At 53.6% G+C, this 23,533-nt stretch overlaps 1 protein-coding gene and 1 long non-coding RNA gene across 23 annotated transcripts in view; one reads left to right on the top strand and one right to left on the bottom strand.

Moving 5' to 3' along the window:
• TNS1 (tensin 1) overlaps nucleotides 1-23,533 on the top strand; it is a 214,210-nt gene that overhangs the window by 9,690 nt on the left and 180,987 nt on the right. For all 22 annotated transcript variants that reach the window (XM_074010045.1, XM_074010043.1, XM_015432758.4 and 19 more), the window contains exons 2-3: nucleotides 10,429-10,543; nucleotides 22,972-23,009. In XM_074010045.1, the coding sequence (XP_073866146.1) occupies nucleotides 10,429-10,543; nucleotides 22,972-23,009 (153 nt within the window). The remainder of the gene's footprint in view (nucleotides 1-10,428; nucleotides 10,544-22,971; nucleotides 23,010-23,533) is intronic.
• LOC123567952 (uncharacterized) lies at nucleotides 2,846-23,102 on the bottom strand. The gene is made up of 3 exons (XR_012421467.1): nucleotides 22,930-23,102; nucleotides 14,550-14,648; nucleotides 2,846-3,554 (listed from the first exon to the last, which is right to left on the bottom strand). It is a non-coding gene; the product is annotated as an uncharacterized lncRNA (long non-coding RNA).

Raw genomic sequence — 23,533 nt, 5'->3', positions numbered from 1 at the left:
TTGCCTCACTCTCCCGAGTACCTGGGACTACAGGTGTGCGCCACTATGCCCAGCTAATTTTTATATTTTTAGTAGAGATGAGGTTTCATCGTGTTGGCCAGGCTGGTCTCGAACTCCCGACCTCAAGTGATCCACCCGTCTCAGCCTCCCAAAGTGCTGGGATTATAGGCATGAGCCACCACGCCCAGCCTTGAGTGTCTTTGACTGGAAAAGCTTCTGTCCCTCCCCTGCCTCCTTTTCCTCTCCTCTCCTGGTCCCCATTCTTTCTTGGCTGGCTGTGATGCCCATGGCCAGGGTGGGCCAGAGACTGGGGCAGTAGGAACTGGACAGAGGAAGCAGTCCTGGCACCAGACAGGACTAGGCTCAAACCCTATTTCCATCATTTGGTGTGGGCAGGCTTGGTAAAACAGTTCCCTTCATGAGCTTCAGTTTTCTGATCTGTAAAGTGGGGAGAATAATATATTCCTTGTATGACTAGGGTGGGGAAAGAGACAATAGATGTCAAAAGATCAGGTATGTAGGCATACAGTAGGTGCATACAGCAAATGCTGGCCCCTTTCCCACTCCACAGTCTCCTGCCTGGTTCTTGGGATCCTCTGTATCCCAGACCTGATGCTGGGGGAGGATCTCCCTGGGAAGGGTGTCATGGGACAGGGCTCTACTCCTTGGGCTGTGTCTCCTGACTGCCCAGGGACTCTGACCAGCTACCCTGAGGCCAGGAACTGGCTGGGTCGGTGGCCTCAGGGAGAATCTGTCAGAGATAGGTCTTGTGCCCTAGACTGAGTGCTTGCATCTATTGGTTCACATGTTCCTGTAGAGGGAAAGCTGCAACTGTGTCATCTAAGAAGTAATATATCTGGAGTGCGTAGTTTTAACAAGCCCTAGGAATAAAAATCACTTTATTAGCTGAGGAGCAGAGCTATTTATTATGCATAACTTGATTTTCTCATCAAGTGAGCCCATTTGCTATTACATATTCAAGTACGGTTTATTTAGAAAATAATTGCATGGCTAGCAATCGAGGCTTTTTGATGTTGTGCGGTGGAGTTAGAGGTGCAGGCCCTTCCTTCCAGAGGGGCTCGCTCTGTGCTCAGGAACAGGGAAGGGGCTCAGGGTGAGGCTGAAAGAGCCACCAGGCAGGGCCTGGGAGTCAAGTGCAGCTTTGGCCCTGCCCTGAGCAAGCTGAGTGGTCTCAAGCTGGTTACTCGACTTTTCTGGACCTCGCTGAAACTTGGACACTATTCTCTAAGGCCACATCCAGCTGCAGATGATAATGTATTCTGTTTCCTGGAGTTGGTGTCCTGCCCAGTGCTAAGCACACATTTTCGACAGAAGGGTCCTCATGAGCTCTGGATTCCTTGTGCACAATTCCAGCCATGCAGACCCCAATCTGTCGCTTTGGTCCTGAATTCGTTCTCTGTTCTCTCTCGTTTGGTTGACCTGTAAGGGCCTCCTGACTGTGGGTTTGGGAGGTAGGCTGGGCTGCATGAGAATCGCCAGGGTCTGAAATAAGACTCTCCTTTTGTGAAGTTTTGCAAAGTGATGTGTGAGGCACAAAATTGGGGAGCAGCACTGCCCTTTTTTTTCTGCACTGTTGAAAGGAAGTGTAGCATGCTGGCTGAGAGTGCAATGCCTGGGCTGGATCCTGGGTGGGCCTGTCACTTGACAGCTGTGTGACCATAGGCAAGTAGTTTCACATCTCTGTGCTTTAGTTTCCCCACCTACCTAGAGGGTTGTTCGGTTTTGAATGAGCTAATCCACACATGCATTTAGAAAAGTGTCTCTCACATATAAGAGCTCAATAAATGTTAGTGCTTCTTGTAGGATGGCACATTTTCAAGGCTACCCAGCAAGTCAGAGTTGAGACTCCAACCCCATCTGCTGCATCCTCTGCCAGGGTTCTCCATTCTGGGAATGCTTTGGGGCAGGGCATATGGGGTCTGTGAGAATCAAGCCCTAAGAATGACGCATGAGCCCTAAATCAGCGAAGAGGACTGTGGTGGGCAGCCCAGGGTCGGGGCATGGTGTTGGGGAGGTCGTGTGATGGAGGAAGCATCCCGTCATTTGGCTTTCTAACTACACTCCCCATGCACCTTTCCATCCTTTTCACGGATTATTATTATTATTATTATTATTATTTTTATTTTTATTTTTTGAGACGGAGTCTCGCTCTGTCTCCCAGGCTGGAGTGCAGTGGCGCGATCTTGGCTCGCTGCAAGCTCCGCCTCCCGGGTTCACGCCATTCTCCTGCCTCAGCCTCCCGAGTAGCTGGGACTACAGGCGCCTGCCACCTCGCCCGGCTAATTTTTTTGTATTTTTTTTTTTTTAGTAGAGACGGGGTTTCACCGTGTTAGCCAGGATGGTCTCAATCTCCTGACCTCGTGATCCACCCGTCTCGGCCTCCCAAAGTGCTGGGATTACAGGCTTGAGCCACCGCGCCCAGCCCTTTTCACGGATTATTATGGAGAGCCTGCTCTCTTCAAGCTGCTTGCACATATTGGGCACATGATTGCAAGCAGGATGGGTGTTACCAAGAGGGAACCTCTGGGGGATGTAAATGGGACCTAACCTGGACTGGGGGAGGAGGTCTCAGGGAAGACTCCTTGGGAGGTGAATTTTAAACTAGATCTACAGGTGAGTCTGGCCAGGCACAGTGGTCATACCTGTGATCCCAGCACTTTGGGAGGCCAAGGAGGGAGGATTGCCTGAGCCTAGAAGTTCAAGATCAGCCCGAGCAACACAGTAAGACCATGTCTGTATGAAAAACAAATAAGCTAGCTAGGCATGGTGGTGTGCGCTGGTAGTCCCAGCTACTTGGAGGCTGATGTGGAAGGATCACTCGAGCCCGGGAGGTCAAGGCTACAGTGAACTATGATTACACTACTGCAGCCCTGGCAACAGAGCAAGGCCCAGGGCCATGCAGGAAGGGCCCTGGGCAGGTTCCTCACTCCAGCGCAGGGCATCATTGTGAGGATTAAATGAGGAAGTCCATTCCAATCCCTCACTAGGGCACCTGGCCCCACTGATGGGGCCTCAGACTAGCCCCATCTCTGAACCCTTCCATGCCAGGACATGATTTTGTTTCAGTGCAGAAAATGGGCTTGATGCATCAGAAATGTGGGCAACCTGCATTAAGAAGGGGGGGGGGGGAGAGAGAGAGAGAGAGAGAGAGAGAGAGAGACACTGATGGAGAGAACTCATCTTGCTCAGGAGAGAGAGAGAGACAGACAGACACTGATGGAGAGAATTACCTCGCTCAGGAGAGACAGAGAGAGAGAGAGAAAGAGAAAGACCCTGATGGAGAGAACTCATCTTGCTCAGGAAACTGAGTCAGGAGTTAAAGGCTCTTGGGCAGTGGCCTGGGAAGTGCTGGGGAAATGTCACTGTCTGCCTTCCTTCTTTCCTTGGCGATTCCCAGTGATCGGAGTCCAGGAGCATCTCCTCAGCCAGAAGATGACAGCACCTGGTCACCTGGTGTCTTGGCTTGTGACGAGGGTGGTCCCCACGTTCTCTGTCTTCTGAGGGCAGGTCCATGGGAATGGGGTGTGATTTCACTACAGAAAACAGAGGCCAGGCAGTAGCTTTACCCATGTGATTCTTCAGGCTTGTGCTGGATGCGGAGGACATGGAGCAGATGTGTGTCTGACACGTCTACCTGGCGGGTAGTCTGACGCACACAGAAGATACAACGCGAATCGCTCACTGCTGCTGAGCGCTCACCATGCGCTAGGCCCCATTCCACTGACTTTACAGCACAATCTCATTTCATCCTCACAACAGCCTATGGGAGGTGACTGTCATTGGTCCATTGAACAGATTAGTAGAGTGAGGTAGAGCAAGTTAAGCTACTTGCCCAGGTAACAAGTGCAGGGGCCGTTAGACTGCAGCAAGTACTGTGGTGAGGCTCAAAGAAAGAGCGACTGGGAAAAGCAGGGGACACCGAGGTAATCATATTCCTCCCCAGAATCTTAGTCTGCACTGATGCGTGAGGAAATGACCAAAATCCAAATCGAGGGGCATTCTGCAAAACATCTGCCCTGAAACCTTTAAAAACATCAGTGTCAGAAAGAAAAATGAGAGGTGGATAACGTGCCTAGGTTAAAGGATGAGAGACTCAGACACTAAAGGCAGTTCAGGATCCTGATTGCGTCCTGAATCCAAAATGAAAACGAAAACAACGCCCCGGCTCTCATGGACATTCTTGGGGCAGTAGAATGACTGTATTAGACAATGGGATTGTACTGATGCTGAATTTCTAAATGTGATCATAGGGAAAGGGAACATGCGTGTTCATCTTTTCCAAAGCTTTTGCACTTTTCAAACTAAAATGAGGAGACAGCGGGTGGGGAAATGGATTCTGACAGGGATCCAGGGGTATGTGGGAAGAGCCCTGATGAGGGGATGAAGTTTGAATCAGGCCCTTGAAGGTGTCTAGAAGCTAGACAAGCAAAGAGGGGAGGAAGGGCATTCTGGGCAGAGGCTCAGAGGTGCAGAGGGGTGGCGGGTGGCTGGGGAGTGTGGAGCAGCCTGGGTGGACACAGGGCAGGGAGTCAGGAAGTGGATCTTGGGGATTGGGACTGGCAGGGTGGGCTGGGTAGGGACCAATACTTCTTCCCCTGCTGGCTCCAGGGAGGGCAGGGTTTATTCCGGACACCTGGGAAGACATGGCAGCATTTGGGGTGAGTGGAGGTGCCACACCCTACAGACCTGTAGTTGTGATCCTAAGAGGCTGTGTAGTGTAGGGGCTATGGGTGGGAGCGGCCTGGTGTCGGGGCCCAGGAGGCTGCTGCAACAGCCCTGGGGAGAAGTGCCAAGGCCTCATATAGGGCAGAGGCAGTAGGATTAGAAAGCACAGGATGATGAGTGTTTAGGAGGCAAAATTCACAGGATTTGGCAACTGGTTAGTTGGGGGTGGGGGAGGTGCAGGGAGGAGTTGAGAGTGACTCAGAGCTTTCCACTTGGGGCGACCAACAACATGGTCAGGCCAAGAACATGGCTAGGCATGGGGGTGGGGGACTTGTGTGTGTGTAAAGGTGTAGTGGGGTTGGAGGAAGCTGGAATTTGAGGTGCCCATGGGACTCCCAGAAGCCAGCCTGAAGCCCCACTGGGGATCTGAGCCTTTCTCACCTAAACGATGCTGGATGCCCACCAGGCCTCCCAGCCTAAGGGTGAGGGGGGATGGGGCAGTGGATGGCTAGTGGGCTGAGCGAATGTGAGAGGAGTTGACCTCCCAGGTCTGCCCTAGGCCTGTGTGTGGTGATCCCCTTCCCTGGCTTGCAGACTCCAGCCCTCTCCCCACATCATCCAGGGCTTTTTGGCCACAGGAAGGCTTGTGGAAGGTAGCGCTGAGGCAGTTTTGTAGGAGGATCTCAGGAGCTGGGAACCCTGGGGTCTATCACCCCCTTTCATCACCACCCAACCCTCACTGCTGCTCTGCCCCCACGGGGCAGGGAGGAACCAACAAACAGACTTTCCCACCCCAGGGCCAAGGACTCTCGCCAAGGCTGTCCAAGCCAGATGTGCCACACCCCTCTGGCTGGGCCGCCCGGGCAGGAAGGCTGGGCTGCATGGAGGGAGGGAAGGGAGAGGAAGCCCCGAGGGCCACGAAAGCCCTCTGATGCTGGGTGGGCTGGTCGCAGGGTGGGGGCTAGAGCTCTGGGCTTGGAGGGAGGAGAAGAAGGACTTACAGGCTGGAGCCTTCCCCTTTTCTGGGCCCTGGCTCTTGAGAGAGGTGGGGGTTGGGGGGTGGGGGTGTGGAGAGACCAGGCGGCTCCAAGCTGTGGCTGTGTCTCCTTCTGCCCCTGAGTTTTCCCCAGGTAGGTTCCTTTGGAACCAGCAAAGGAAGGGCCCCGGGGTGTGCTCCGTGAGGCTGTCTGCCACTTGTCAGGAAAAATGACGATCATTGTCATAACAAGCCATTACCCTTGAACAGCACTTTGCACTTTATGGGGCTTGTTTACATCCTCTGCCTGTACCTGCAGAACAACCCGGGGGGAGGGCTGGATAGGTACCAGGCACCCCGCTTTTCTTCTTAGCCCATATTTTAGCATCTGATTGTTAAGTTCTTTTTTCCCACTGAGTCTCATTATGCCTTCTTGCAGTGCCTTCCCACTGGTTTTGGTTTTGCCTTCTGAACTTCACAGATGACGTCTGGTGCCTACTTACAATGACTCTTCCTTCATATATTTGAGGATAGGAAGCTAACCGACCCTAGACTTTCTCCTCTAGCATCCTGGGAACATCAAACCTATGGGATGACTGTTTTAACAAGATCACCTCAGTGACCCTGTTTTACAGTGGAACTAAGTGGATGCCAGCAGAGCCTGGGGCCCCTTGCCTGGAGGTGGCAGAGCTATTCCCTCGCTCCCACCAGAGCAAGGGACTTCACAGCTTCCACCCTTCACAGCCTCCTCCTTGGAGGAGTGATGTCTCCTCATTCATTCCACTCTCTGAATCATCCGCAAGTCCCGCCCTCATCACTTTCAGTCGCTTCATTCCAAAGGGACTGTTGTGTCATTTCCCCTCTCTCTACACTCAGACTGTCTGGTCCAAACTCCTCATTTTTCATCTGGGGACTGTGAGGCTCAGGAAAGGTCACTGATATTCTCAATGTCGCATAGCCTAGAAGGCAGGTCTCCAGACTCCTCCCCCAGTGCTCGCTCAGCCACAGCCAGGACCCAGTAGGGCTGAGGGGCAGGAGTGTCCTGGGGCATCCCCTGTGGCTGCTTAGAGAGGCCTGAGCGAGGGCAGAGATGGACCTGAAGCCCTGTCCCTGCCCTCCAGGCCCCAGGAGCGAAATATTTTGTAAACTCAGATTTCTTGGGGCTGCGCTGGCAGAGCAGGCAAACTGGGGCCCCTGGGAGAAGCTGGTCTGGAAGGCTGCACATGCCACTCATGGCGTCATTGGGCTGTCTTCTGGGAGACTCTGCTGCCCTAACTGTGCTTTGGGAAGAAGGCCTATATCCCTAGGCTTTGGGAAAAGGGCTGGATATGGGGCATGGGGAGGGAAGTTTGCCGGGTAAGCAGCAATGGGCTTTGCCTGACTTAGTGGGGTGGGAGAGACAGGCTTGGGGATTGCCAGAGTCGGACCGGGAAAGCTGGCTTTAGGGTTTCCTTTCTGCCTCCCCCAGACAGCACTTAAACTGAATCCCAGGTCCGCCCTCTGCACCTCCCCCCACCCCAGGCCTGGACTGCTGCAGTTGACACTGACCAGGGCCCCCTCCCTGGCATGTTTGTGGCAGAAATCTAAGGGAAGTCCCTCAAGTCCAGGCCTGAGACAGAAGCCAGGGGAGGTGAGACAGGTGAATAGAAGGGACCTACCTGCCCCTTCTCGTGGGATGGGGGTGACAGAGTGAGGCCCAGAGCTGGGCAGTACCCTGCCCGACCCTCACCCCAACCCCAGCCGAAGCTCCTAGAACCCAGCTCTCTTGAATATCAGAACCCAGAAGGTGGCTGGTTGGATCTACCCTGCAGAGGCCTCCATGACCACCAGGGGGCACTGCTGGGCTCCAGCTCCCCACCCTCAGCAGTCCCCACCTCTAGCCTGGGCTTTTGTCTCTGCTCCCCCACCCCTGCTGTCTCTGCTTGTCTCTCTGAATTTCTAACCAACTTCAGAAAGGTTGAAAATACAGTGCAAAGAACATTTCTCCCCTCCAGAACTCAGAGAGTAAGTTGCTGACATGATGCCCCACCACCCTTAAATACTTTTCTGATTTTTCTACAAGGACTCTCTTACCTGACCAGCCCGGCTATCAAAATCAGGAAACTGACATGGATACCTTACTACCATTCAATCTAGACCCAGGGAAGTCCCGCCAGTGGTCCCAGTGATGTCCTGTGGGCATCAACAGAACCTGGTTCAGAAGCTGCCGTTACTTTTGGTTGCCAAGTCTTTTTGCTGCCTTCAGTCTGGAAAGCTCCTCAGCCTTTCCTTGATTTCCATGACCTTGTCACTTTTGGAGATTCCAGGACGTTTAATGTGTAGGCTGTCCCTTAGTTTGGGTTGGCCTGATGTTTCCTCATGATTAGATTCAGGTTGAGGCTTTCTGGCAGGGATACCGCAGAAGCGGCGTCTGTTCTCAGTGTAGCCCTGCTCCGAGCTTGGCTCCATCATCCCATTACCATTGGAATGATGCTGACTTTGATCGCTTGATTAAAGTGGAGGAAGCCAGGAAAAGTTACTTTCTTCCTCTTTGTAATTTCTAAGTATGATGTGGGGAGGTGCTTGGAGATGATGTAAATATCTTGTGCCTTATCAAACTTTGTTTATTCAGTTACAGTCATGAGTCACTTAACAATGGGGATACATTCTGAGAAATGTGTTGTTGGGGGATTTTGTCATTGTGCAAACATCATAGAGAGTACTTTTATATATCCAGATGGTACAGCCTACTGCACACCTATGCTACTGTATGGTATAACCTGTAGCTCCTGGGCTAAAACCCTGCACAGCATGTCACTGTACTGAACCCTGTAGGCTGGGAACTGTATATCTAAAATATCTAAATGTAGAAAAGGGACAGTAAAAATACAGTATTATAAGTTTATGGGACCACTGTCGTTATGTGGCGATGACTGCATTTCTGATTGTCAGCATACACACATTTAAGCCATTCCTATCATCATGTATTTTGATGCTCTGATCTTCCTGGATTTGGCCTTTGGGAGCTCCCATGTCCTTCTGTCTCTCTTTGAGCCTCTGACCCCCTTGTTAGTTTCTGCGTGTCTCTGTCTCATCTCTCTCATTCTCTCTGTCTGCCTTTATCTTGGTCTTTCTTTCTTCTCTCTCTGTTGCTCCTCTCTCTCTGTCCTGTCTGCTTCCCGCACCCCTCTCTCTCCCTTGTCCTTTTCTCTTTCCCTCTGCCCCTCTATGCCTTTGCCTCTTTGCCTCTCTGGCTTTCTGCCTCTGACTCAGTCTCATTTTGTCTGTTTTTCTCTCTGTGTTTCTACGACTTAGTCTCTGTCACCCAGGACTCACCTCTGCAGTGTCTTCAGATAGGAGTCCTAGACACGCGGGCTTGTGTGTGGGACACCGTCATTCTACCTGCTCTGGACTCACAGTCCTCCTCCCCAGCCTCTATTTCAGACCCAGGGGGCTCTGGGGCAGGTGCAAGGAGGGGAACAGGAACAAGTGGACTTTCCTCCCGCATGCTCCGCACACCGCAGGGCTGGGATCGCATCTCTGTGTGTGCGCACACGTGTGTGGAGGGGTGTCAGAGAGGTCTGTGCCTGGGAGAGGGGAGAGAGGGAGCTGCTGGTGTCTGTGTCTTGCTCCCTTCTGCTACAGCTGGGAAGGGAATCAGGTTAGACCCCAGGGTGAGTGCCTGGAGCAGGGGATGCTTTCCCTGAGGAGTCCTCCAAATAGGGGCACCCATCCCCCACCGTGGGGCCTGCAAGCTGGGCAGTGTCTGTGCAGGGCTCTGCATCTTAGAGCATGTTCCCATATGTGATTTCAAAGGACAACCTGTCAGAGCTCCAGGGGTGTGGTGCCATCCAGAGAGAGAAACTGTGGTAGTGGTGGAGTGGCGACTGACCCAGGGCTTTATGGTAAGTCAGGCTGAGAGGAAGGCTTGGGCCACCAGCCTGCCTCTCATGCATGAGGTGGTGTCATTTCAAAAGGATAGCCACATCTCTGTGTTTTCATAATGCAAAGAATTGAAAATAAAAATAAAGATGGAAGAAGCCTTCTGGGTTGGGGCAGGGGATGGTGGAGAGGGTGGAATGGGGAGAGAATGAGGGGAAATGGCATTGTGGGGTCATGGGTTAGAGAAGCGAAGGCCTATCAGCAGTAGAACAAACAAGTAAACCTGCTGCATCTACACAATGGGACGGCGCACGGCAGGGACGAAGGAGGAGCTGCGCTGGATGCAGCCACCTAAAGGACCCCAGACTCATGGTGTGTGAAGGCAGCCAAACGCAAGACTATGCACTGGATAATTTCATCTTGAGGAAGTTTAAAAATCTGGCACCGTGACTCTTTGGTGATGAAGCCACAATAGTATTAACCTTGGGGAGAGGAATGGGCGAGGCCATGAGGGAGTCTTCAGGGAGGTGGCTCTGTGGGGTGTATGTGTGGAACGTATCGAGCCATACATTTAAAATGAGCGCAGTCTGCTGTGTGTGAGCCATGCCTTCGTCATAAATGAAAAAAAGCCAAGGTAGGAAGCCATGTGGGGGCTGCACGTCCCGGAAGCTGAGCTCTCCAGCTGCTGTCTGGACTCAGGCCACGGGCCCCACCTGAGTCTGGGATGAATGTCCTGCCACCCCACACCTTTCTCTGTCCCTGGGACCTCCTCCCTCCTCTGGACCCTGAGGGGCTCTTGCCATCCTTTTCCCAGTCTCTGCCTACCTCTCCCCCAGGTTCCTCTACTCCTTCCCCAGGACCCCAGCCTTCTACCCAGGGCTGACTCTGTGCCTCTCCTCCCACAGCCAGAGGATCTGGAGGCCCCCAAGACACACCACTTCAAGGTGAAGACCTTCAAGAAGGTGAAGCCCTGTGGGATCTGCCGCCAGGTCATCACCCAGGAAGGCTGCACCTGCAAAGGTGAGCAGCTGTCTGGGCTGTGGGGGATGGGAGCACCCATCAGGGGAATGAGATGGCTGGGCCTGGGCCAGGCTGGGACTCTGCTGTGCACACATCCTTGGGGTCCCAACCTGATGCCTTGTTCTCGTCTGGTGGAGGATGCTGAGCTCACTGGATGACAAGCATGTGGGTGGGTGTGGTGGGCATGGCAGGTGGAGGGTGGCGTGGAAATGGAATGCTTGTATGAGGATGAATGGCATGAAGAAACTATATGGGTGTCATGTGAGTGGCATGAAGAAGGCATATGAGTGGCATGTGAGTGGCATGTGGAAGATGCATGATTAGTATGTGGTGGCATGGGGAGGTTGTGTTGAGGGTGTGTGGATGGCGTGTGGAAGGTGTGTGGATGATGTATGCTGAGGGTGTGTAGCTGGTGTGTGGCTGGTGTCTGGATGGCATGTGGATGATGTGTTTTGAGGGTGTGAGGCTGATGTGTGGTGGCATGTGGAGGTTGTGGTCAGTGTGTGTGACTGGTGTGTGGATGGTGTGTGGCTGGTGTGTGGATGATGTGTGCTGAGGGTGTGTGGCTGGTGAGTGGATGGCATGTGGATGATGTATGCTGAGGGTGTGTGGCTGGTGTGTGGATGATGTGTGCTGAGGGTGTGTGGCTGGTGAGTGGATGGCGTGTGGATGATGTATGCTGAGGGTGTGTGACTGGTGTTTGGATGGTGTGTGGCTGGTGTGTGGTTGATGTGTGCTGAGGGTGTGTGGCTGGTATGTGGATGGTGTGTGGATGATGTGTGCTGAGGGTGTGTGGCTGGTGAGTGGATGGCGTGTGGATGATGTATGCTGAGGGTGTGTGACTGGTGTGTGGATGGTGTGTGGCTGGTGTGTGGATGATGTGTGCTAAGGGTGTGTGGCTGGTGAGTGGATGGCGTGTGGATGATGTATGCTGAGGGTGTGTGGCTGGTGTGTGGATGGTGTGTGCTGAGGGTGTGTGGTTGGTGTGTGGATGGCGTGAGGATGATGTGTGCTGAGGGTGTGTGGTTGATGTGTGGATAACTTGTGGTCTGTATGTAGAAGCTGTTTGGAGGGTTTGTGGCAGGTGCATTGAGGTCGTGTGACTGACGTGTTTTGAGGCATGTGGATGGGATGTGGTTGGTGTGTGGAAGTCGTGTGGGTGGCATGTGCTTGGCACTGGGAGTTCTGCAAAGAAAGGATGCCCCAGCCCTCTCCTGTGGCAGCTCAGAGGTGACTTTAAGAGGCCCTGAGTCAGACTCAGCGGAGGACTTGTTGTCTGCCAGGCTTTTCAATCACTATTTTCATGAGCTCCTGGAATGGCCTGGGGCTTGGCTGTCATTATTGCCTGAAAAGTTGGGTCTTGTCCCAGATCACACAGTGAAATCAGCAGGAGCTCCCTGCACCCAATATCAGTGGCTGACACCTTCACTCACCCCGTTGCCCCATCTGATGCCTCCCTCTCCTTCACCCCCACATCCCACCAATTGCAGGGCCTCCCAAGGACAGCTGGAGTCCCCGAGCTTCTTGGCATCATCCCCTCCCAATTCCACTGTTGTCATTTCTCATGTGGGCGACTGACTCACCTTTGCCTTCTCCTGTCTCCTAACCTATTCTCAGCAACCCACCCTCCACACCAGCTTCCAGTGGGACTTAAAAACATAAATCCAGTTATGTCAGCTCCTGGCTTAAAGCCTTTGGGGGTCCCTCACAATCCCCAAGACAGAGCACAGACCTCTTTCCGCAGCTGCCAGGCCTGGTGGGCTCAGCCTTTGCCCAGCTCTCTGCCTCATGTTCCTCTGCTCCTGACTCCATGTTAAACCACTGGCGCCTCACATGACTCCTCACTCTGTTGGGCATACCAGGCAGGCCATGCCCTTTTTGCCTGGAGCCTTTGCACATGCGGCTTTCTCTCCCTGGCCCCTCTCTCTAGCCGCCCTCTCCACGTCAAAGTCCCAGCAGGCTGGGAGGCTGGGCCTCAGAGCCCGTTGACCAATCTCTAAAGCACTTACTGCATACCAAACACTCACAGGCATGACCTCATCTGATGTTCACACCCCCCAGAAGGTGCTGGTGTCATCCCTGTTTTACAAAGAAGGAAACCGAGGCTGAGAGTGGTCACTTCGCTTGCCAAGGCACCCCGGAGCGGCCCGAGTGAGATTTTCAGATGTGTGCTCTCAGCGGGAGGGAAAGCGGCCAACCGGGACTTTTGCAATGCCAAAATCAGCCACGTGGTGTCACCCTCCTCCCAAGAGGTCTGGCTGGGACTTGCTGGTAGTTTAGGGATGGAGCCAGGGGAGAAGTCACAGAAGAATTGCTAGGGGTGAAGTTTTGCATTTTGTTTGCAAAACAGCCCCCCACCCTGCCCCGTGAGGATGCATAAATTAGCCTCTGGTCCTTCCCCATGGTTTCTTCCTTCCCTAGTGTCTTCCTGTCACCTCAGGGACTCCCAATATGGTGATACAAGGCCGCCTGGGGTTGGGGGCAGAAGGAAGTCCTGCCAACATTCACTGTGTGACCTTGGGCATGTCTCTGGCTGCAGTCTCTGGTGGCCCTCGCATTCCATGGCTCTAGATTCCCCAGCTGACCTGGCCTGAGGGCTTGGATTGAGGAGAAGATTTGACCTCATGTGAACAGCGCCCCTTGCTCCCAGGGTGAGCAAGACATGTCCCTGGTTTCACCTAATCTCAGCCTGGCCCTGCTGGTGTGAACTGGAGGGGAGGGTGGGTGGCCAGACTGGTTTGGCAGCTCTGGCTGGGCTCTGGAGGGTGGGGAGTTTGGTGGGAAGAAAGCCAGGGCTATGCTGTAGCAGGACCAGCAGGTGTCAGGACTGGGCCGCGGAAGGTGCAGGGGCCAGGCCCAGACAGGGAGAAGGGAAGAAGGCTCCTGGTTCTATAGGTCACGTGTGCAGCCTCAGCAAGGGGACTGGGATCACCAGGCCTGGGAGGAGGCCGGGGCTACTGGGTTCACTGGTGGGAGATGCAGGAGTGAAGCCACTGTCTGTGTTTTGGAGTCAGGAGCTCACGATGGCACGAGGTGGATAGGTCCCCTCGTCCATCCATTCATCCACCCATCCAGGGCCACCCGATGTGGTTGTATGGGTTTTTCCCTGTCTGAGGGGGCACGTGTGGACCAAATTCCAGCTCATGTCTGTTCACTGAGCCTGACTCAATGGGTTTGCTCTGCTCTCAGCCTTCAAGTCTTGGCTGCAACATGGGAACTCTCTTGATGAGTGGCTCGGGGTGATAGGTGGGGTGGGGTGCATGGAATGTCAAGGCCCTGGATTCCCAGTCTCCATGGAACTTGCAACATTGAAGAAACTTCTGCTGGAGGCAGGGCGCAGTGAGGAAGCTCTTTCAGATCTGGAGACAGTGGGGCGTTTGGCCTATCTCCCCCTAATTGCCTGGACCTATAGCTTGGGCTCCTCTTCCATTTCCCTCCCTCTTGCATTTCCCATTTGATGTAATATGGCCGAAGGAGGTGGGAAAGAGAGGAAAGGAACCTGGGGTCTGGTCCTGGTTCTGGAAGACTCAAATATGAATAAGGCAGATAAGAAACGAAGGTGGTGGACCTGCGGGCGTCATAGATGTACAGGCAAAGGGGTTCCGCTGGACCTGTGAACCCCTGCGGACTCCTGCATATGAACCCTGTCCTGGGTCTCTGGGGAGCTGCTGTGAGGAGCATTGAGGTTCTGTGTGCCTGTAAGATAGGTCCTCGTGCTAGGGATAAAGGCTCCGTGTGAAAGATGCAGAGGCAGACGAGACAACGGCAGGAGAACAGGTGCAGGGGCGTTGTTAGTGGCCCGGGCTCTATTTCTGGCCCTGCTTCTCACAGCCTCTGTGATCTTGGATAAGTCAATTAATAGCTCAGACCTCAGTTTTCTCATCTATGATTAAGGGAGCTGGACTAAGAATACTTGCTGAGGCCCTGACAGTGGGAGGGCCTGGAAAACTCCCTGGTTGGAGTCTGCAGAGGTAGGATAGCTCCCTCTACGCAGGCTGCTGCTCACCTCCTCCGCGCTCCGTGCAGCCATCTGGCAATCAGGAACTGAGCCGTCCTCTGGGTCAGATGCTGTGCCGGGTCCTGGTACTGAGAGCCAGTCCCTTATCTGGGAAGACAGACACAGTCAGACAATCATGGAGCATGGTGCCAAAGCTGACACAGGTGTGTGTGTGTGTCTGTGTGTGTGGAGGGCCGTCTCTGACTCAGTAGAGACCTTCTTGTCAGGCTTCAGCAGGGAAGGCATGTGCAGATTGGGTCTTGAGGGATGTGTAGGAGTTCCTCAGTCCAAATAGTCGGCTTCCCACAGGTCCCTGGGGAAGTGCTCTATGGGAGTCCATTTGCACTTGGGGCCCCAGAGGGAGGCTGTGTGGACTCAGAGCTTTGCTCAGGGGCTCTACCTCCCACCAGGCCGAAACCCACAGGAAGAGACCAGGATGGCAGCTCAGCAGCCTGAGGGCTGCCATCAGGGCCTGATCTGGGCCCAGACTTAGATAACTTCCATTCTCAGTGCTTCTGGTGAGCCTGGAAGGGGTGACAGTCACCTGTAGTTTCCTTAGGGCAGGATGCACCTGGAAAGATGATCCATCCTTTAACGGGACAAGCCTATGCAGAAGCCGGCACCCACTGGATTTGGGGAAACCTTGTTTCTAGGAACTCTTTCTCCCTGTTACTTCACTGGGGAACCCAGCTTCCACCCTGTGTCTGAGGGCCTCCTTGGAATCACCAGAGGTAGCCTGGTAGGGTGGGAAGACCCTGGGTGTCTAGCCCTGGCTTGCTACTAATACCACCTGGCTGTGTGACCTCAGGTGAGATGTTTAACCTCTCTGGGTCTGGCTTTCTCTTTTCTCTAAATGAGGAGGTGAGACTAGATTAGAGGCTCTAAACTGTGTTCTGAAGGAGCTGTAAGGTTTTTGGAGGAGCTTTAGGGGCCAAAGAGGGTAAGAAAGAGATGAATCCAAGGGAGTCTTAAGGGGTCAGGGCTCTGGGACCCCTGCCCACCTCAGTCAGAGAAGCTCTGGTTTTAGGAGTTAAATCCGTCAGGAGGCAGGATCCTGTGGTGGTCCTGCCCTTGACTTAGATAACCTGATTCAAATCCCCGCTCTGAGCCTTACTAGTGAGAACTTGGGCTGATTGCTCACCCCTCTCAGCTTCAGTTTCTTTAACTTTAAGATGGGACAAAAGCCGGGCGTGGTGGATCACGCCTGTAATCCCAGCACTTTGGGAGGCTGAGGTGGGCGGATCACCTGAGGTTGGGAATGCGAGACCAGCCTGACCAACATGGAGAAACCCCATCTCTACTAAAAAAAAAAAAACCAAATTAGCTGGGCATGGTGGCACGTGCCTGTAATCCCAGCTGCTTGGGAGGCTGAGGCAGGAGAATCACTTGAACCTGGTAGGCGGAGGTTGTGGTGAGCCGAGATCTCGCCACTGCACTCCAGCCTGGGCAACAAGAGTGAAACTACATCTCAAAAAAAAAAAACAAAAGTGACAAACAGCAGTACCTCCCTCATCAGGTTACTATGGGATTAAGCGAGATTATATATATATATATGGTGGACTCCAAACAGCCTGATATATAGCAAGCATTCAGTGAATCTTTTTTTTTCTTTTTTTCTTTTTTTTTCTCTGTCGCCCAGGCTGGGGTGCAGTGGCGCGATCTCAGCTCATTGCAAGCTCCGCCTCCCGGGTTCAAACAATTCTCCTGCCTCAGCCTCCTGAGTAGCTGGGACTACAGGCACCAGCCACCATGCCCGGCTAATTTTTTGTAGTTTTAGTAGAGACGGGGTTTCGCCGTGTTAGCCAGGATGGTCTGAATCTCCTGACCTTGTGATTCGCCTGCCTCGGCCTCCCAAAATGCTGGGATTACAGGCGTGAGCCACCACGCCCGGCCGCATTCAGTGAATCTTAACTAGAGTCATTGTGATTCCACATAGCCATCTGCTTGAGGAATTTGGCTGTAAAAATAAAAGATAAAAGTCTGAACACTACTGGATGGGATGGTCTAGAACAGGGTGTCAAATCTTTTGGCTTCCCTGCGGCCCATTGGAAAAGAATTGTCTTGGGTCACACGTAAAGTACACTAACACTAACCATAGCTGATGAGCTAAAACACACACACACACACACACACACACACATACACACACGAAATCTCATAATGGGGCCAGGTGCGGTCGCTCACACCTGTAATCCCAGCACTTTGGGAGGCCAAGGTGGGTGGATCATGAGGTCAGGAGTTCGAGACCAGCCTTGCCAATATGGTGAAACCCCTTCTCTACTTAGAGATACAAAAACTTAGCCGGGTATGGTGGCGAGCACCTGTAATCCCAGCTATTTGGGAGGCTGAGGCAGGAGAATTGCTTGAACCCGGGAGGTGGAGGTTGCAGTGAGCTGAGATCATGCCAGTGCACTCCAGCCTGGGTGACAAAGCAAGACTCCATCTTGGGGGAGGGAGAAAAAAAGAGGCCGAGGTGGGAGGATCACTTGAGCCAGGAGTTCGATACCAGCCTGGGCAACATAGCAGGACCCTATCTTTAAACAAAATAAAAAAATAAAATAGCTGGGTGTGGTGGTACACACCTGTAGTCCCAGCTACTCCAGAGGCTGAGGTGGGAGGACCACTTGAGCCTGGGGAGGTCGAGGCTACAGTGAGCTGTGAGCACACCACTGCACTCCAGCCTGGGTAACAGATCGAGACCCTGTCTCAGAAAGAAAGACTAAAAAGAAGAAAGAAAGAGTTGGGTGCATATAAGAAACCATCTTATATGCCCCCCTGCCTTGCAAAAAAAAAATCTCATAATATTTTAAGAAAGTTTACGAATTTGTGTTGGGCCACATTCAAAGCCATCCTGAATCACATGTGGCCTGCAGGCTGCGGGCTGGATAAGCTTGATCTGGAAGGTTTCTTCCTGTTCTTACTTCAGAGCCACACCATGTCCCCTGACCATCCCTTGAGACACCTTGTATCAGTCAGGGTTCTCTGCAGAAACAGAACCAACAGGATGTGTGTAGAAAAAAAGATAGAGATTTATTTAAGGAATTGTCTCACGTGATTGTGGAGCTGTGGCAGGTTTAAAATCTGCAGGGTAGGTTGGCAGGCGGGGTACCCCTGCCTGTTGTAGTTCGAGTCCAGAGCCGTGTGCTGGCAGAGTTCCTTCTTGCTTGAGGAGGTCGGTCTTATTTATTAAGGCCTTCAACTGACTGGATGAGGCTCACCCAAATTATAGAGGGTCATGTGCTTTATTGAAAGTTTGCTGATTTAAATGTGAATCTCATCTAAAAAATAAAAACCAACCAACTTTCTCAGAAACATCCAGAACAATGTTTCGCCAAATATCTAAGTACCATGGCCTATATAAGTTGACTCATTAAATTAGCTACCGCACACCTCCAGCCCAGGCCGTGGAGATGAACCAGCAGGGCAGGCTGAGTGACCGGTGAGCAGGCAGGTGGCCAGGCCTGTGGCTCTGTGCCGGCCAGGGAAGGAGCTGAAGCTGGACCAGGCATGCGAGTGGTTATCGCCGGGGTCAGGTGCACACTGAGGCTATGTGCTCATTTTCCGACCCAAGTCCAGGAGGAAAAGGCCATTTAGATCCCAACAATGTTGGCTTCCTGTGTTCCCGAGAGGCAGGAAGCAACCCCAGGACAGAGTACCGGCAGCCCAGCTGGGGCGGGAGCTGGGGCCAAGGGCTGGGGGTGCAGTTCTTCACCCCAGCAGAGTAATCTAAGGGTCCCTTTCCACTAAGGGGTTTTCTGCTCCCTCTCAGGCCACCACTGGGCCCTGCTGTGCAGGGGCAGTGCTGATATTGTGGCAGAGATGGGGCTCCTGGGGCTCCATGGAGCTCTGGTTGGACAAGGTCACTGGTTCAGGAGGGTGCATGGGTGAGTTTGTAATTTTGGGGCCTTCTGTAGGAGCTGGGAGGTCATGATCTGCTCAGGTGGGGGCCCATCCTGACATGTGTCTCTGTGGAGGATTCAGGAGAAGAGAAGGCTGGGGTTTTCTCTTGTTGCTCACTGCGTGTCCCCATCCTTCTGATGAGAAATGGTACCTGTGGAGTGAGCATCCCTGTCACTCACAGACTGGTCCCTGTCATTCATAAACTGGCTGTCTCCCCAGCAGTATCTGATGTTCCCAGGGTTGGAAACTGGGTTTTTCCCCTTTCTCTGTTGAAGGGAGGAAGGGGTAGGTGGCAATGGTGGTGGGGGGTGTCTTAGTTGGGCTGTTACAGAATACATTAGCCTCTTAAGAGTTACTTTCTGGAACACAATGACTAATTACTTGGTAGGGTAAGGGAAGTGAGGAAGGAGTTAAAGCGAGGGTTTGCAGGCACCAAGGGGCAAGGTAGGACCCAGAAGATGGCCTCTGGCCTTGGTTCCCAGCATCTGCTACCTTTGGCTCTTGCATTCTGATGGGTCTTGTGTTCTGATATCAGTGATCTAGTACTGCATAAAAAATTACCCATAAACTTAGTGGTTTAAAATAAATACAGGCTGGGTACCATAGTTCACTCCTGTAATCCTAGCACTTTTGGAAGCCTAGGCAGGAGGATTGCTTGAGCTCAGGAGTTCGAGATCAGCCTGGACAAATGGCAAAACCCCCTCTCTACAAAAAATGCAAGAATTAGCAGGGCATGGTGGCACATGCCTGTAGTCCTAGCTGCTTAGGAGGCTGAAGTGGGAGGATCGCTTAAGTCTGGTAGATGGAGCTTGCAGTGAACTGAGATTGTGCCACTGCACTCTAGCCTGGGTGACAGAGCAGTGCAAGACCATGTCTAAAAAAAAAAAAAAAGAAGAAAAAAGAAAAAAAATCAAAATTATTATTCCACATGGTTTCCACAGCTCAGAAATTCATGAGTGATTGGCTGGGTGGGTGGTTCTGGCTCGGAGTGTCTTATAAAAGGTGCAGTCAAGATGTCACTGGGGCCGTATTCATCTGAAGGCCTGACTGGGGCTGGAGGATCCAGTTACCACATGGCTCACTTAATGTTGTCAAGCTGGGGCTGGCTATTGGCAGGAGGCCTCAGCCCCTCACCACACAGCCCTCTCCATAGGGTTGCTTGAGTGTTCTCATGACATGGTCACTGGCCCAGAGCAAATGATCCAACAGACCAAGGCTGAAGTCAAAGTGTCTTTTATGGTTTAGCGTCAGAAGTCACACACTGTCATTTCTATAATATCTGACTGATTATATAAATCAGCCCTATTTAGTGTGGAGGGGACTCCAGAAGGGTATGAGTAGCAGACGCAAGAAATATTGGCAGCTACCTGCGAGGCTGGTTGCCACAGTTTCCCTTTCTGTAACCCATCTGAATATTTCATCGATCTGAAAGTGAGAGGCCAGCAGATTGGCAGGCCCAAACTTGAGATTACAGCAAGAGGGACGCAAGTTAGAGAGGAGGACATACTGTCCGTTGGGAGGAGATGTGAGATAGGTGGACAGGCATGCATAGGGGACTTCCCTGGAGGAAACTCAGCAAGCGGGCCTCCTTGGGGTTGGAGGCGGATGCTTCTGCAGGTGTCAATATCCATTCATGGGGGCTTGGCCAAGCCTGCCCTGCTTGGCATCTGCCACTTGCTTTCAGTTTGCTAAGCTTTTGTCTTCTGGGCTGGGAACTGGAGTGGGGGTGGTCTTCCCTCGTTCTCCTCTGTAGAGCTGCCAAGGACAAGCTTTCTGCATTCCAGTGTGCAGGAAGCACTCAGCATAGCGTATTGCAATTACCTGATGATTTCTCCGTTTGCCTCCTCACTTGAGGGCATTTGCTGAGTGTGTGCCCACTGTGTGACAGGCAGGGCTGCCCTGTACAGTCATGCAGGCCATGTGCTGCCAAGGGTGCCTACCCGAGACAGCACAGGAGTCAGCCCACCCTTTGCCTACCAAGCCATGCATCTTGGCACAGGGCCGATCTGCCTGGAGAAAGGGCACCTTCTCACCATTTCCACAAAGACACTGTGCATGAACCCAGCTGTGTGTCCCCAGGGCTGGTCTGCCCAGAGGGTGGGCCTCCTTCTAGTTTGCACAAAGATGCTGTATGGTCTCGTGGGCCTGAAGCAGACACTGTTCTAGCTGCTGGGGCTACAGTACGAAGGAGAAAGGCATGCTTCCTGCCCTCCCGAGTGTAGTGTGTGGAGATAGACTAGAGAGAAGTTACCCAGGGCAACTTTAGAAAATAACCAGGGTGCTGAAAAAGAATAATTGGAAAGCTACTCTAATTTGAGTGGTCAGGGGAGGCCTCTTTGAGGAGATGACTTTGGGTGGATTCCCAAAGGATAAGAGGGATTCGGTCCAGGGAACGATGGGGTGCTGGGGTGAGGGGGAGTGTTCCAGGCAGCTGACACAGCAAGTGCCAAGGCCCTGAGGCACTCTGGGAACTGTCAGAGTATGGAGCATGCTGGAGGGAGGTAGAGTCCGGCCCCTATTGTGTCCCTCATGTCTAGACTGGGTGGATACTTAGAAACTCCTTTTTGGTTGGACATGAGACGTTGAGGTGGCGGTCTACAGCTCAGGAACGATCTGAGAGTGGGGGGGACATGACTAAATGGGGGTGCGTGTAAACCTCAGGGGAGATCTTCAGACAGGTCCAACTCAGCAAACATTTATTAAGCCTCGCCTGTGTACCAGGCTCCTCCTTCCTTCCCTCCCTCCCTTTCTTCCCTTCCTTCCTTCCTTCCTCCCTCCCTCCTTCTCTCCTTCTCCTTCTCCTTCTCCTTCTCCTTCTCCTTCTCTTTCTCCCTCCCCCCCCCCTCTCTGTAGGAGAGAGAGAGAGGCAGGTCCCCTAGAAAGGAGCATACATTGTCAGACCCACAAAGGGGAAGTTTCCTCTATTTGGATGGGGTGGGGCAGGAGAGGCTGCTGCTATCCAAAAGGGAACACCTTTGCGAAGGGAGGGAGTTGCTACCCGGGCTGGTGGGGGTGCTGAGGAAGAGGGAGAAGCAGAAAGGTCAGAGGGATGGTAACGCTTGTGTGGCTGAGCGGGGAGTATATCCTGCTGTGGCCAGGGTGGAGATGTCCCTGAGCTGGGTTGGGTGGCTGGTGGGGTCAGGAAAGCTTTGCTCAGCACCGGTGAGTCACAGGCCTGGGCTGGGCCAGGACTAGGTTCTGAGAGAAGATCCCATGTTAGGGACAGTGGCCAAGGTCCCTTTCCAGGCACCACCCAGTGTGCCTCCCAGCTTCTCCCTCTTCCCCATTCCCAGCCCCTTCTGCCTCAGACAAACCAGAAGAAGCCTTAGTGTGGGGAACCCCGGAGCCTCTTTGGGCTGCTCTTGGTCCTCGTCTGTGCCTCAACCTCCCTTTCTGCCCTCTGCTGAGAATCAGGCTGGTTCAAAGCTGGAAGGGGGTGGGGTGCAGTAGATCTAGGAGAAGGAGGTGGAAGGCTGTGGTCCTGGGCTGTGGCTGTGAGGATTTGGAGTCAGGGCACTCCCCTACCTTGCCCTCCCCATTTCTCTAACCAGAGTTCCTAACCCCCCAGCCTTAGCAGGTCCTGGGCAGCCAACAAGACCCAAAGCAGTGCAGAACCCAGGAGACCCCTCACCCACCCATGAGATCTGCAGGGAGGTCACCAAATCCCTTGGTGGAGTCCCAGAGCCCTGGGGGGTGGGGCAGCAGGGCTGGGGACATTCCAGGCTTTGGGAACCTTATAGGAAATTTGATTCCAACTTCTGGTAATAGGAAGAAGAGCAAGTCCTGTGTGTGTGTGTGTGTGTGTGTGTATGTGTGTGTGTTTCAAATCATGCACATGAAGTTTATGTGAGCATCTGTTCACATGTCTGTATTCACAAATCTGTGTCAGGCTGCATCTAAGGGTGTCCCACAAAATCGTGTGTGTTGGTGCCCTGGGTCAGGGGTTTTCTTGGATGAATCTGTGTGTGACGCTGTGTGTGTGTGCACGGATGTATGGATGGGTGGGAGTGGTTCTGGGTGAGTGTGTGTGTGTGGGTGTAATGTGTATACTCGTGGACCCTCCCCTGGATTCTGAATTGGGTCTGTGTGTCTGCCTCTGGGTCAGAGTAAGTGTGATTGTGGTTTGCGATGTCGTCTGCTTGCCTGGTGTGTGTGTAAGGCGAGAAGGCCCCCCTTATTCCTTGGTGGGGCTGGCGTGGGGCCCGGGTCCGGGCTACCTCTGCCCCTGGCAGGGGTCCAGTGGGGGACTCCCCCTTGCTCCCCCCACCTTCCCGCACCCGGGGAGGCTCTGGCGCTGGGAGCCCCCTGCCTCCCCGGCCGCGGGTCCGCAGTCCCGGGCGCTCCCGCCCCGCAGGCCCGGCAGCCGCTCCCCTCCGTCCCCTCCCTCTCTCCCTCTCTCCTTCCCTCCGTCCCTCCTTCCCTCCTTCCCTCCCGAGCGCGGATTGCGGGCTGGGGTGGGAGGAGATTTCGCGGAGTTTCCATTTCATACCTCGCGGCTAAAACTTTCTTTCTGTGTCTCGCCCTCTTGCAGTCTGCAGCTTCTCCTGTCATCGGAAATGCCAGGCCAAGGTAAGGCGCCGCGGGCTGGCGGGCCCGGGAGGACTTGGGACAGGCCTGGCTCGGGGTCCCAGACTGGAGCGGGGGCGCCGGCGGGGCGGGGGCGGTGCCCGGGGCGTCCCTCCTCCTCTCTTTGTTTATGCAAAGCGCCTGGGCCTGGGAGCGGGCGCAGGTCAAGGTGAAGGCGAAGGCCCGGGGGCGGGGGCAGGGGCAGGCTGGGGAGTCGGGGGATGTGAGTTGGGGGCGCGGCGCGCAATCTGGGCGGTTACTGGGGGTGTCTGGTGGGGACTGAGCTCCGAGGGAGCGGCCTTTCAAGGTGTTTCTGCTAGTTCTCAAGGGGGAGAGGGGAAGGGGGAGGGGATCCATTTCGGTTACCCCGGGCCGTGCAAAGCCCCAGTTGGCCCAATTTGGCCAACTAGAAAACCTCAGTGTCTACAGCCACAGGACCCCCAGGGCAGGAGAAGCGGGTGGGTGGCCTAAGTGGAGAATGAGGTCGGGGGTCAGGATTGGTTGGTCTGGAACCCCCTGAGAGACTG

The sequence above is a fragment of the Macaca fascicularis genome, chromosome 12, assembly GCF_037993035.2.
Source record: "Macaca fascicularis isolate 582-1 chromosome 12, T2T-MFA8v1.1".
Taxonomy (NCBI): Eukaryota; Metazoa; Chordata; class Mammalia; order Primates; family Cercopithecidae; genus Macaca; species Macaca fascicularis.
Note: the sequence above shows the minus strand (reverse complement) of the source record. Positions and strands in the feature narration are given on the sequence as shown.